Source organism: Artibeus jamaicensis, unplaced genomic scaffold (assembly GCF_021234435.1).
Source record: "Artibeus jamaicensis isolate MK-2021 breed Jamaican fruit bat unplaced genomic scaffold, CSHL_Jam_final scaffold_1019, whole genome shotgun sequence".
NCBI lineage: Eukaryota > Metazoa > Chordata > Mammalia > Chiroptera > Phyllostomidae > Artibeus > Artibeus jamaicensis.
Window position 1 is genome coordinate 19,517,022 of NW_026522025.1, and position 15,351 is coordinate 19,532,372.

The 15,351-nt window shown below is 36.0% G+C and overlaps 1 protein-coding gene across 2 annotated transcripts in view; it reads right to left on the reverse strand.

The window, feature by feature from the left end:
• The window catches only part of NEGR1 (neuronal growth regulator 1), an 836,437-nt gene that overhangs the window by 494,386 nt on the left and 326,700 nt on the right, over positions 1-15,351 (reverse strand). For both annotated transcript variants that reach the window (XM_053655407.1, XM_053655406.1), the window contains one exon: positions 10,520-10,752. In XM_053655407.1, the coding sequence (XP_053511382.1) occupies positions 10,520-10,752 (233 nt within the window). The remainder of the gene's footprint in view (positions 1-10,519; positions 10,753-15,351) is intronic.

Consider the following 15,351-nt stretch of genomic DNA (forward strand, 5'->3'; position numbering starts at 1 on the left):
TGTGTAAAGGACAGCAAATTTTGTTTAAATGGTTAATTATTTCAATATCTATTAATATCATTTTCTTGCTTTTTACCACCTCTCTTTCATTTGCAAATAACAGTCCATTGAAAGTTGATAAAAATACCATCAACTTATTGATTCTCTCTGTACATAGTAGACTGTACATTGTGAATTTTCATATTAAAACTTTATGCACTAATATTTGGTTAGGAAAAGTTGATTACTACACTTACAAAAATCTTTCTCAATATAAAATACTATTCATTGACGTCTAACGTGTCTTTCTGCTCTTGCTTTTATTTCAATCATAGAAAAATAATGCCCAATAGCCTTTTCTAAAGGCTATACATATTTTTAAAGCAAGAATATTTAGAAGAGAAGGAAAATGTCTATCCTCAAAAAATGCCAATATTCAAATGAGAATTTGCTGAAAATAAGTTCAAATCGCTTCACTTCTCATGGTTCCTAGTAACTAACCCAATAATCTTATCAATGTCAACATGCTCACAGACAAAAGTGAGGTGATGGTTTCCTAGAAGCCGTCCTGACAGCTTATTGTAGCAGCTGTAGCCAGTCTGAGATGTCTGCAAAAAATAAAAGCCTGAAATAATCCACCTGAAAACCCATCAGTAAAAAAAGTATGTAATATTTCACTGCTTAAGAAAGTATATCTCACATAAATCCAGATTCATGGACCTGAGTTTGTCTGTGAGTGTATATGTTTGAGGAAAAAATTTTACTAAAGTCTAGATTACAAAAAAAAGTCTGAAAGACTTATTTTTCCCAGGATTCACAAATTAGCAAAATTATTCTAAACTGTTTAGATACCAGACCATTATTTGTCTGAATGTCAATAAAACTACCTCATATATTTCAACAGGTCAAATGTTTATCATTGGATGAAGCACTTGGAGAATACAATGAGAGTCCTATTAGCTAATGAGGCATATGCTCCAAGGTGCTTGCACATTCCATTCTTCCTAACTTGCAAATCTGGACATTCCAAATCAAAAGAAATAGAAAAATGTGAGGTTTTAGGTATGGTTCCAGTGTTAGTACTGCAGCATTGTGGAAAAATCTGTAGGACCAATACAACCATGTTAGCATCATTTGCTGTATTCAGGTGGTCTTTGGCCCACTCCTCAATATTCAGGAATTGATTAGTCCATATGAGGTCAGAATATTTTGGCCGCCATTGAATGGGGGAAGCAAAGAGTTATTTATGGAAAAAATAAGTAGAGAATTCCTGCAGAAGGAATGAGAATGCAAACTTTTATTCATGTAACTTTTAACTCAATTACTTGATATCTTTTGTCACCTAATGTTAGAGAGTAAACAATGTAATATGTATGTATCACCCCATATATGGTAAAATTGATTTCTGTTATCTAGTTAATACAATACAGGTATAGATTATACAGAAAACTAAGGCACTTTTAGAAGAGATTCTTCTCAATTTTTTCTAAAACAAAAACAAAACTGAGTTTATGAATACAAGCTTGAAATAATGTTTATAGTCATAAACAGATATGTGGTTGCCAGAGATGAAGTGGGCAGAAAAGAGTGAAAGGGATTAAAAATAAGAACTTCCAGCTATGAAGTAAATAAGCCACAATAATGTAATGCACAACACAGTGACTGCTGGAGGAGGTCATCCAAGAAATGTGATGCCAGGTTGACCATCAAGCTGGACCTGGGCAACTGAGGGTCATTACCCCTCAACAGTCCTTGGAATGAAGGTTCTGCCCACTGCTTCTACTCAAGGAGTTGTTTCAAGGTGTTATTGAGAGTAAGGTGTTACTGAAACTATCTTCACTTTATATAGGACTGAAACTCATTAACATTATTAACTGAACCTCTATATAAACTTTTACTATTGTGGCAAACAGATGTGGAGATCTAGTTTTTTTGTAGCTCCAAGTCAAGCCTTGTGTGTGAGTCCCATTGCTTATTAAAACTGTCACCTATCAATCTGGAGTGGTCTGCCTCTTTTCTTTTATGTTGATCTTTTCTTTCCCTCCATGTACTGAGGTCAGTCTCAGATTTCACCAGGGAAACTCCTAAGGTTTCAAACCAACAGTGACGGCACTCAATAACACTGTACTGTACATTTGAGAGTTGCTAAGAGAGTATATCTTAAAAGTTCTAATCACAAGAAAACAAACTTGTCTGAGGTATCATTGGCAAATATGTTTTCCCATACAGTTGGTTGTCTTGCTAATTTAATACTGTTTTCTTTAGCCACGCAGAAGCTTTTTATTTTGATGAGATCCCATTTGTTTATTCTTTCCTTTACATTCCTTGCTCTAGGGGACATATCAGTAAAAAAGTTGCTGTGTGAAATATCTGAGATTTTCTTGCCGATGTATACCTCAGACAAAGGTTTAATCTCCAAAATATACAAAGAACTTACACGACTCCACTCTAAGAAGACACCCAACCCAATTAAAAAATTGCAAAAGGACTTGAACAAATACTTCTCCAAGGAGGACATACAGAACATTCAGAGACACATGAAGAGATGCTCAATATCACTAGCTATCAGAGAGATGCAAATTAAAACCACAATGAGATGCCACTTTACACCAGTCAGGATGGCTATCATAAACAAAGCAACCAACAACAAATGTTGAAGAGGTTGTGGAGAAAAGGGGTCCTTAGTTCATTGTTGGTGGGATTGCAGACTGGTACAACCATTATGGAAAACAGTATGGAATTTTCTCAGAAAAATAAAAATTGACCTGCCTTTTGACCCAGCAATTCCACTGCTGGGATTATATCCTAAGAATCCTAAAACATCGATATCAAAGAACCTATGCACCACAATGTTCATAGCAGCACAATTTACAATAGCCAAGAGTTGGAAGCAACCTGCATGCCCATCAGTAAATGAATGGATCAAAAAATTGTGGTACATATACACAATGGAATTCTGTGCTGCAGAGAGAAAGAAGGAGCTACTACCTTTTGCAACAACATGGATGGAACTGGAAAGCATTATGCTGAGTGAAATAGGCCAGGTGCTGAAAGACAAATACCATATGATCTCACCTTTAACAGGAAGCTAAACAACAAAACAAACAAGCAAGCAGAAAAAAAAAAAACAAAGACACTGAAATAGAGAACAAGGGGATAGTGACCAGAGGGGAGAAGGAAGGGAAGTTAAGGGGAAAAAGGGGGAGGGATTTGGAGGAACAAATAGGAAGGACACAGGGATGAGATCTAAGGGGGGTGGAAATGGGAGGGAGGTGGGGAGCAAGGGGAAGGGAAAAATAGACAAAAAACTGTACTTGAAAAATAACTAAATAAAATTAATTAAAAATATTAAAAAAAAGAAAAAAGAAAACAAACTTGTAATGATGTATGATGATGGAGGTCTGTTAACTAGACTTATTCTCCATTTTACAATACAGGGAAGGGCAAAAGTAGTTTTACAGGTGGGAGTATGCAAAATACAGAGCTTATTCTTATATTACTACTTATTAATTATTGTATAGTATATGTATATTATAACTCTAAACCTACTTTTGCCTACCTCTATATATACAAATATCAAACCATTGTTTTATACATGAAATTAATATAATGTTATATGTCAATTATATTTCAATAATACTATTTTTAAAGTATATATTTTATTCTGTAGGTACTCTAAAGTTCTGTTTCTTATCATCAAAGGCTATTTGGTGGTGTCAGTGGAATAACATTATGATAAGGAGCCATGTTCACTTTAGGTGAACTATCATTTTTTCCATGCTAAAAATATTTAAAGATGCATGTTTTGGGTCTTTACCATTTCTTTATGCTTTAAATCATGACCAAAATTGGGTTTTTACATATAATCTTAATCTTCCCACAACTATAAATAGAAATTGAATAAAGCAGAGCAGGGGCCAGTCCAAGGGCCTGGTCCTGAGCTATCATTGCATTCAGACATCGACTATTTTGACATCTGTGAGCTCTGTAAAACTTTTCTTAGTGCTGATAACTTTTCTTTGATTTCATTTTGTAGCTTGTTGAAGGTCTGAAATATTTACTGTTTCAGAACAGTGACGAATTCTCTAAGGCATGTGGCATTTTGACATGTGGCATTTTGACATGCTTTTTTGAGCACTATAGCTTTGTCTTTCTTTAGGTCTTTTGAGGAAGGCAGGCCTATGTCTTGTGATGCTGTGTTATGGCCCATCAGCTCAAGTGTGAAATCATCCTCTTCCAGCATGTACCTTGTCAAGGCCTTAGTATTCAGGAAAAGGATGTTAATGTCAGATTAAGACATGCTCCTCTTTAGAGAATAGGGGTCTATACTGTGGCCGTATGGAATAATGGCTCCCCAGATATTCATTGGTAAGTACAATGTTCAAATATCTGTACCTAAATTTCTATTCAAAGACTCACTTTGGGAAATACTATTTGTGGAGGTTTGAGTCAGAAGAAACAGGTCCTAAAATGTACTCATAGACTAAGCAATAATTGAAAAGCTATTATGCTGTTATTGAACTACTGTCAAAATGAATTTGTTTTTAGATTTTAAATAACTTTTAACCTCCCTGAACTTCAGGTTATACTGAAACATGTTTTAAGGAACAATCTTATAAATGAGGGCTATGAGAACTATACATTTAATATTCCTTAGAGGTCCCAGTGATATTCTGAGATGGCTCTACATCTAAATGTTCCTTCATTTTGAGTAACAGGATCAGGGTAGTAAGAATTATAAGTTTTAACTTTATGGACCATAATATGAATAATAGATCCTGTTTTTCTAGCTGTGTTGGCTGCTAGAAATCTTAGAACCATTTTTTTTTACCAAGCTTCAAAAGCATACATGGGCCCAGGCAGGACACAGGTGGGAGCTGACCTTGGCCTGCACCAGCCAGGAAACCCCAACATCTGCACAGCCAGTGAACAGCTACAGTGCACACTGGAGCACCAACACCCTGCTCCTGCACTGCTGATCTCCACAGAGGGCAGAGGCCGGTTGTCAGTGGTCACAGCTGGTCCTTGAAGCTGACTGGCCTGGATAAATCCCTCCCATTGACCTGCCAACAGCAATCAAGGCTCAACAACAAGAAGAGGGTGCACCCAGCCCACCTGAAGGGTGTACCTCAAATACTCAGCTTGGGTGATAGCAGAGGCTGTGCCACTGGACCCTACAGGACACCTACTACATTAGGCCACACTACCACCAAGACATGGAATCAAAGCAACTCTACCTAACACTTAAAGACAAACACAAGGAGACTGCCAAAATGGTGAAACAAAGAAACATGGCCCAAATGAAAGAACAGATCAAAACTCCAGAAAGGGAACTAAATGAAATGTAGATAAACCATTTATCAGATGCAGAGTTCGAAACACTGGCTATAAGGATGCTCAAGGAACTTAGTAAGGACCTCAGCAGCATAAAAAAGATATAGTCAGTAATGAAAGATACAGTAAAGGAAATAAAGAACAATTTACCAGGAAACAACGGTAGAGTAGATAAAGCTGAAAATCAAATCAGTGATTGGAACATAAAGAAGAAAAAAAAAGGCCAATCAGAACAACAAAAAGAAAAAAAATAATCCCCCCAAAATGAGGATAGTGCAAGCAGCCTCTGGGACAACTTCAGTTATTCCAACATTCTCATCATAGGGGTGCCAGGAGGAGAAGAGGAAAAGCAAGAAATTGGAAATCTATTTGAAAACATAATGAAAGAAAACTTCCCTAATTTGGTGAGCAAAATAGATATGAAAGTCCAGGAAGCACAGAGTCCCAAACAAAATGGATACAAAGAGGCCCATTCCAAGATACATCATAATTAAAATGCCAAAGATTAAAGATTAAAAGAAAAGAATTTGAAATGCAGCAAGAGAAAAGAAGTTAGTTGCTTACAGGGGAGTTCCCATAACACTGTCAGCTGATTTCTCAGAAGAAACTGCACGTTATAGAGGATTGGCAAGAAATATTCAGTCATGAAAACCTAGGACCTATAGCAATGATTGCTCTACCCAGCAAAACTATCATTCAGAATTGAAGGGCAGATAAAGGAGCTTCCCCCCCCCCCACATACACACACACAAACTAAACGACTCCATAATCACCAAAGCATTACTATATAATTTGTAAAAGGGACTTACTTAAGAAAAAGAAGATGGTCAAAACTATAAACAATAAAATGGCAATAAATACGTATCTATCAATAATTGAATTTAAAAAACAAAGTAAGCAAACAAGAAAAGAGACAGAATCATGGGTATGGAGATCTTTTTGATGGTTGCCAGATGGGAAGGGGAGAAGGGAGAATGGGTGAAGAGGTGAGGGGATTAGGAAGTACAAACAGGCAGTTACAGAATAGCCAGGGGGATGTAAAGTGCAGTAGAGGAAATGGAGAAGACAAAGAACTTATAGGCATCACCCAGGAACATGAATAATGGTGTGGGGACTGCCTGAGGAAGTGGGGGTGGCTGGGTGGAGGGGGCAACAGGGGGAAATCAGGACAGCTGTAATAGCATGAGCCATAAAATATCATTTTTAAAAAATCATATAGAAATTACGTCACAAATTTTATGATCTAACCTCACCTCTGAAGCCACCCTACTCTTCTTACCCTTTTGGTTTGCTTCAGATTTCTCCTATTTATCTTGGTGTACTAAATGCTTCCTTAGAAGCCACTTTAAGTCCCTTCCAATATAAAACAGATGGTTAATAATAAATGGTGGTTGAATGCATTGTCTTTTCACTTTATAAAGGCTTTCTCAAAACAATGAGTTAGCCAGAAGCAAGGATCTAACATCATCATAGTTTAGCATCTTTGGGAAGCAAACATTGGAATAAGATGAAGTTTACAGTGCAGGGTATTTATTAGGAAATATCTTTATGATAAATCCCTGGTGGAAGAAGAAAATAAGTTTGAATAAAGGAAGAAGATAAGCTAACAGCTTCAGCTATCTGGAGCCCATGGACCATCTGAATTACCTTTTTAGGCTGAAACAGAGGGGCCTTTTTACTCCCTGGCTCATCCAGTCACCGACTGTTGGTTGCCCTACTGTCTGCTGATGACACTTTGCAAGCCCATCTTTGGAAAAGGAAGCATAGCACCCCATCTACAACAAATATTTTAAAGTAACCCCATACCCTGATGTAATTAGCGATCCTGGGGAAGTTAAATACACTTGAGAAGTTATTTTGGACAGAGGGTTATACGCTAGTCAGATCTTTCACTCTGTCTAGAGAGAACTATAATGCATCTCCCTTAAAGGGTACAAGTGGAGTGATAAACAGTCAATATATTGTGTGTGGTGGGGTGGGTGTGTCTTAAGACAGCATATATTTATTATGTCGGTTTCTGTCCAGGCAGATCTTAGCTGAGTCCTTGTTCATAGTCTCACAGGGCTGTAACCAAGATGTTGTCTGGGGCTGTTGTGTACGTATTTAGCTGTGATACATGACCTGCCAGAGTCCACTATGTGTGGCAAACAAGCTAGACTTTCAACCTGGACTCAAAGTAAGAACCATCCTTTTTTGAGTGGGCAGTGTTCACATTTCATGCTTCTGACCATTACAGTATTGTTAAAGGAATCTCTGACTTTGGAACTAGTGTCACAGCCTCGCACATTTTCATACTCAAGGCCAAGAGAGATCGTTTTTGGTAAATTTTGCACAAAATGAGTTGAAACAGTGAACAATTAGGTAAATCAATGTAACAGCATTATAAATATTTTTTTCACTGTCTAATTTTTAGTAATTAAGCCAGTTTCCATTCTCTTCAGGCAAAACTCCAATTTACCATATTCTTCTAATTCCATGAGTAGATACATTGTTCCACTCAGTTGGTGAAAGAAAAGCATGGAGATAAACAAAGCAAATTTGCAGAGTACATGCTAGGTGCTACTGTGTAAAAATCAGTTTGCACAGTGCGTAATGCAAGTGTTATACAAGTGTTGTGGAATTTTTTTTTTTTTTTCATTTCAAATCAAAAGCAGAAAGTCAAAGTGGACTTTTTTTTGCCATTGGTCTTTTCGATTTTGACTGCTGTGGTCCTTAAAATTTACTGAGTTCTCATCTTTCAAATGAGAAAATTAGAGTTTAGAGAGACTGGATATTTACCCATTTCATGCGGAAAATTTCAGAATTGGAATACAGGCTCTCCAACTTGTATTCCCGTGTTTTTTCTTCCTTATTGCTTTGTTCATTGTTATTAATAGCTCTAGGAAACCAATAGCACCAACAAATTTCCCATTTACAATTTCTGCCTTGACAAGATATCCTTTTTATTATCCAATTTCTAAAGTGATTTTATTTTTAAGTAGCTCCCTTGAGTACATAGTTGCAACAATTAAAGATGAGCTTTATTTTTATCAGCCGATACTTGTTCAACATCCGTGATTCATGTTCTTCTTTTGCTTGCTAAGTTTATCTTGGTAAGTAAAGGCTTAACAAATTGTTAGGCCAAGAACACACACTTTGAAACCATCCAGATACATCTCTGTAGCAGACAACCAAACCGATTTAGAGACTGAAGAGGTGAACATATCAGTTTATTTTCATTCTTTGAGATGGAAATGCAGCTTAAGTAGGGGTGACTTTTGATGACATTTACTTAGTTCTTGAATTGACTGACAAGCCTATTAGTGTATGTATTCCCTGAACTTTATTAATGTAATTGGAAAACTGTTCACATGCCAATCAACTTCTAATACGTAATTATGTTCATGAATACTATAAAATTATTAGCTTTTAATTTGACCTAAGTACATACTTTCAAAACAGTAACAGAGATTTTCTTTTTCTAGAGGAACAAAGTACCATACCATGATAAAACATTCAATAAGTGCACTCCTAACATTTATTCTATGAAATAGTGCCCAAAATGTCACCATCATCAAATGGCCATCAAAAAAGAGTGACAGAGTAAGACATGTAACAGCTTTAAAAATGTATACTCTATTAGTCTGATTTAAAGACTGGGCCTGACATGGAACATGAAAGAATGGGAAAAAGAAAAGAGGACTTAATGTATCTAGAAACACATCATTTAAATCTATAGGAAGTAAAAAGTCTGTATCTCAAGTGACTCCAATGTATTACTGTCGAAGTTTACTTTTTCTTTTGTAATAAGACTCTTTTGTGGTCTCTGAGGGACAAACTCAAGTCAAAGGGACCTGAACTGAACATGAGGGTAGGGTTAGGCCTGGGTAACAGGAGACACATGTTTCTGACTTGTAATTTCATGTCAGTTTTTAAAACTAGACAAACTCCTGCCCTTGGGAATCCCTGGACAGTCTCTGAATAAAGATAGACTTTGGTGGAAATTATGATATTCTCCTATGCTATTAAGTGAGGGACATTTTACAGTCTGCAGTGATCTGCAATATGAAAAGCCGTTGAGGAAATTCACTAATGTAATTGTCAATTTATATTTACTTCCATAAAGTTAATTGTTTAATTAATAAGCTTAATTTTTATCACAAAGTTAAAATACTTACTAATAATTGAAGCTGTATTTCAATTTAGGTTTACATTTATGTGAGGAAATAAAGCTCAGTTAATAAAATTATAGATTAATAATATTTTCCAGATGTAAGCCATGCACATAAATTAACACTTAGTGTTAATTATTTAAAGGGTAAACTCAGGAGTAATGCAAATAACTTGCTTACTCAGCATTCCAGTTAGGAATAAAACATGCATTCACTTGTACCACATTATCATATAATTCATTATTAATTTTTCTTAGAAATGCTGCAATGTCATTTTGAGTTCCACAGCACAATACTTCTATGCAATGAATGCATGATTAATCTAAAATGCACGAGAAAATAATGTAAAGGGCTAAAAATATACATTTTCTATTCTATTAGCAATATAATTTCATTTTCTTGAAAAGTATTTGTGCTCAAGATAGATATGCTCTTCCATTTTAGTGTGCAAGAAAAATAATAAAATTTAATGATTCTGTTTGCATTTGGGGACTGCAAGTTAGCTGAAATGATCAATGAGCCACTGAACCTACGTCAAAGTATAAAGCATTGTGTACCATATTTTTTCAATTACTCTAAATTTAAATTAAGTATTTGTAGAAGGATGTTTCTTTTCATTGTGACTTTAACCAAAGTGTATGGAAATTGGATTGAGATGGAGTGTTAGAAATCTGGAGAATCAGTTCTAAGGAGTTACTATCCATATTTCAAAAAGTTCTAATGTTTTCATGTATCCATGATGGGTTATCAAATATTTATTTTAATGTATCAATCATGGGTTCTCAAGGATGTATTTGAAGAGTAACTCAAGGAAAGATACAATGTGAATCATACACAAAAAAATTGTAATGTGGTGTTCATGGACGAATTTTGATATTGGCAAGTGAGGAGTCACATGACTATGAGAGCCACTACACTTAAGGGAATCTAGGAACACACATCCCTGGAGACAGTGACAACATACATTTCAACACTGTCAGTTACATCTGAGTCATTTTGACAGGAAGATTTCTAACCGTAGTCCTTCACAATACAATGGTTATGGAAATGCATACCTTGCACAGTTAGATGCACCTGCATTGTTCTCGGCGTATGTTGAGTCTGAACAGAACACGTGTATGGGCCATCATCTGTCACATCTACGTTCTGTATCTGCAGACTGTAGTCCCTTTTATTCAGTGTTGAAATTGAAACTCGAGGATCCACTGACCACTTATCACCTCCAGCAAAAATAATACTTGACCGGTTCAGCCAGGCCCCCTTTGAACCTCCATCTTCCAAATAACACCTACAAATCATCAGAAACAGAACACTATTAATCAAAATGAAAATGAGAGACATTATCTTTGTTCTGACTGTATTTTCATATGCTGAATTGTAGCACTTCATCAAATGCAAATGTTAGATGTGAACACAGGAGACATGAATACACTGGTATGTCCCCCATCCCTAATACGAATATGAAACAATACCTGCATATGGTTTTGTTTTGTATGTCTGTGTGTTTTAATGCAAGTCTTGTCAAAATCAGTTTTTATTTTTTTGTGGATGACAAGTAAATTAAAATAAGGTTACATTAGTTTACACAAATGTTTTGACATCAGCACATGCTTTGTTCTTTGGAATTATAAGTAGTAGAAAAAGTCTATGAGTCAGCCTCATTCAATCTAGTTCAACCCTAAGTATAATGAACCAGATGCAGAAAGCACAGAATGGTATATACATGTTATTTTCAAAATCACCTGCATTAGCAGAGTGGTAAGTTTACATGCTAAAACTACACTGCATTTCACTGATAATATTGCTGTTGTGATTAAATATAGCGATTTCAATATAATAATTTTAGTAGCAAATTCTTGCTGTCTTCAGTAAACTGACCAACATTTTTTTTCCAGGTAGCATTCATTTATCCAATAAACATTTATGAAGCATTATGGGCTCAAAAAGGTATTGCCCTCACTCTTTTAGTCTAGTGAGAAAGACAACCAAGCAATGCATTTAATACTCCACACTAAGAAAAATAATTTTATTAAATAAAATGATCATGAGAGACAAAAGAAAGTTACTTGACTCAGAACAGGTGTTTGGGTGTAGAAAAAGGCTTTCTGGGATAGGACAGGAAATGCCTGAGATGAAGCGGGTGAGATGTGGAGGCCATGGCTTTCTAGACACAGGTGCTGTAAGTGGGCAACACCAGAGAAAGCTGAGAGAGAGAATCAGGCATTACAAGGAGGTACCAATAAGCCTGGGAAAAGGGGAGGGATGAGCGATGAAATTGGAAAGGTAAACTGGAAGCAAATGATGATGGTAAGCATGATGACATGTAGTAGGTTTTAAGGCCAAATTTAATGCCATTTATTCAAAGTTGCATTTTATGGCAAGGTTCAACAATATAGCTTTGTGTCTAATAGAAGTCAGGCAACGCGAGATTTAAAACAGAAGGCTGTGGTCACATGTCAGTGATTTCGCTGAGACTTGGAATTCTGTGTTTCATCTTGAAAATGTTCTGATACAAATTAAAGACTGATTCTCTTAAATGAGTACAAAGCACAGCTACCCAATGAAAATACACATACATCGAAATAGTTTGACAGCATTTCTACAGAACGCCTTCGGGGATTGAACACAGTGTTTGAGATTGCTACAAAATTGCAAGCTGAATGCAGCAGGGCAGGCTGCTGCAGATTGTATGAAACTAATCAGTGGATGAAAAAAATAAAGAACAGGGTACATTGCAGAATCTCATTTGTAGTCAGCTTCACCATCCACAGAATCCAAACTAGTAGAAGTCATAAAGGTCATTGTTAATTGGAAAGCTTTTTCTTATGTATTTAATGAAGAAAATAAAACCCACTTTAACGATATAATTAAACAATTATAGCACACCGCCATTCTTAATAATATGCAGAAAGAAGATAGAGGAGACATTGTTCCCATTTCACAAGATCACATTTGGGTAGAATACTCAGATACCACTACTAGGGCAGGGATAATTCCAATGTTTGTATTTACTGTCTGCATTCATGAATTGTTGTGTGACATTTGCATTCATGGCCTTCACATGTTCTTGTGCCTGGTGATTACACCAACCTCGTGGGGTGTGGGTTTCCATGTCCAATTCACCACCAGAAAATAACTATAATGTGTAGGCTATATGACCTGTCCTAGCCATGCTATCAGTGAGTGGCAAAGTTGAATTTATAATCAAGTTTAGTATTTCTACATCCAATGTCCTTTCCACCATAATGCAGATCAAAGACTTTTAAAATAGGTTTCAGAAGTGGCAAGATGATTAGAATGTTGCAGAAATTACCGCAAGTAATTTCTTATTTACTGAATGTGACCAACTGCTTAACCTGTCCTATTCTAAAGGAAGCAGAAAATTAATTATTAATGGGTATTTTACCATGAAAGTCTGATTTTGAACACTGACTGGTATTTCCCTTTCCCTAGAGACAGCAGCAGGTTTAGCTTTATGTGTGTGGTGGGGGGGAGGGGGATTAGAGAACCACGAAGATTAACAAGCCTTTGGACACTAGCACTCTCACAAGCCCGATCCAGGTCATCACTTCTAGTCTTAACATAAGCACCCTTCCTCTGTCCTGGCATGTCAGGCCATGAAGGGAGAATAGACATGAACTTGTGCACTGTGAAAAAAAGAGAGACCCCCTTATGTCTTCCAGGCTTAGATAACTATCTTTCTTAATTGGCATTGGTCCCAACCCAAAGCTTCTGAAGACATACATTAGAAAAACCCTTGAATGAGACTCAGGAGAAAAAAAACACATTTTTATAGTATTTTCTCATATTAGTATAGAACTATTCTTAATTAAAACTTAGTTAGAACTTAAATAATTTAAATCATCATATCTGAAATTTTACAAGTTAGGAGTAACAAGGTTTTATATTTTATAAAGAAGCACAAGATACTATAGAGTAAAAGTGTTGTAAGGTCAACTGTTAGATAATCATATAAAATATATAATACAGGCAAACACACAAATCTGATTCTTTGTGAATAAGACCTGTGTCTTCTACATATTTACTTCCATGTTGAACCCTCTTTTTCCCCTTTACAATACAAAGGGATACTGCCTGACATGAGTTTGCTGTATTGAGAAGGAATTCTGGATTCATGGAAGGTAATCATGGTGTGGGAGAGGAGGGAGAAGGACGGGAAGTGGTAGTACTTTAGCTTTGCACTCTTTGGGCACCAAAAATCTTTTTTCTTGCTATAAGAACTTTAATGTCTAAATATATAAATCTTTTGTAATCCTACCTCACACAAATTATAATTTAGCAAAGATGATAGAGTATATTAATGAATAGCCATAATGCAGAAAGGAAGTTAGTAAATATAATTAAATTGTTGTTATAATTGTATTTGCCAGAGCTTCTTTAACTTCTCCCAATGACCCTTGTAGCCAGGACCATTCTCCCCACAATTACAGAATAATTTTTTTAGAGTTACAGTCAGATCATTAACTCCAGGTCATCTTCCTGTTTCACACATAACCCTCAATTCTTGATAACGACCAACTAGCCTATGTTATCTTGTCCTTTGATACTTTTCTGACTTTATCCACTACGACTCTTTCCCAAAGTGCTCTGCTCTCAACAGTGGCCCTCTGGATGTATTTCCAACAAGTCATAAATTTTTTTTTGCCCAAGGAAGTGGGCTTTTGCTATTTCTTCCATGTGGATCTCTCTTCCCCAAGAGTTCTGCATTAATTATTCCTATCATTTTTAAGTCTTCACTGAATTGCCTAATAATGTATTAAGTAGCAAAAACTGTTCTCAATACTTCTACTAGACATATTTCTTTTTTCATTTATTTATTTATTTTTACTAAGGTATAATTAAGATTTACCTGATTGATTAGTGTTTCTTCCTGTTAAAAGTAAGATCTAGACGCTGTTTATTTGTTCACTTCTGTATATTCCAAGGGCCTACACATCATGGAACACAAATGTAAATACTTGTTGAGTGGATAAATGAAGACAAAAAATTAAGACATTTTTAGAAGAAGAAATAATATGGTAAACTACATCAAAATTCCATAGTGCAATGCAGTTGGGAAAGCAAAGAATGTCTGCATTATGATATGACATAATTAAATGCAAAAACCTGTGGCACATACAAAACCTTCTGTATGAGACATAAATGAACTAAGTAAGCAATTTAAGTCAACAGACTACACTCAACTAGCAAAGTAAACTGGTAGGTGAGGGACAGGTGAGTTGGGATCAGAACTACTTGGATAAAGAAGAAAAACTATAACCTTTGATTCCATACTTCAGGAACCACCTTAAACCATTAAATATTCTGTTTAGTATGTTCTACACACTTTGTTAGGCACTTTACATTGACCTTCCTATCACCCTATGACCTGGGACCTATATCTTCATCTTACTGATGAAGAAATGAGGGCAATGAAATTGTATCTTGAACAGAAACAGTCAGCCTGACTTTTTTGTTTAGTGCTATAAGCTATAGTGTTAGACTATGCTATGTACTCTTAGAGTCAGATACCCACAAGGATGAGGGGTTCTCTCTGTTGAGGATGGAGAACTTCGTGTGTGAGGGAGAAGCTGGTGAAGCAAAGACAGGCCATTAAAGGCAGCAGGATGAAGCAAAAATTCTATGCTAACAAACTCGGACCTTTATTTGCCCTAAATTTCAAAATGGACATTCTAGGAGCTATTGTGCCTAGGACCCCTTTGCAATATAGACAGTAAAGTGATCGGGGCCAGTCTGTCCTGATTACAGTGGACTTGTAGTATGGTTTAACATCAGGTACTGTGATCCCTCTAACTTTGTCCTTCTTTCTCAAGATTGCTGTAGCTATTCAGGGTCTTTTTGGGTTCCTTATAAATTTCAACATATT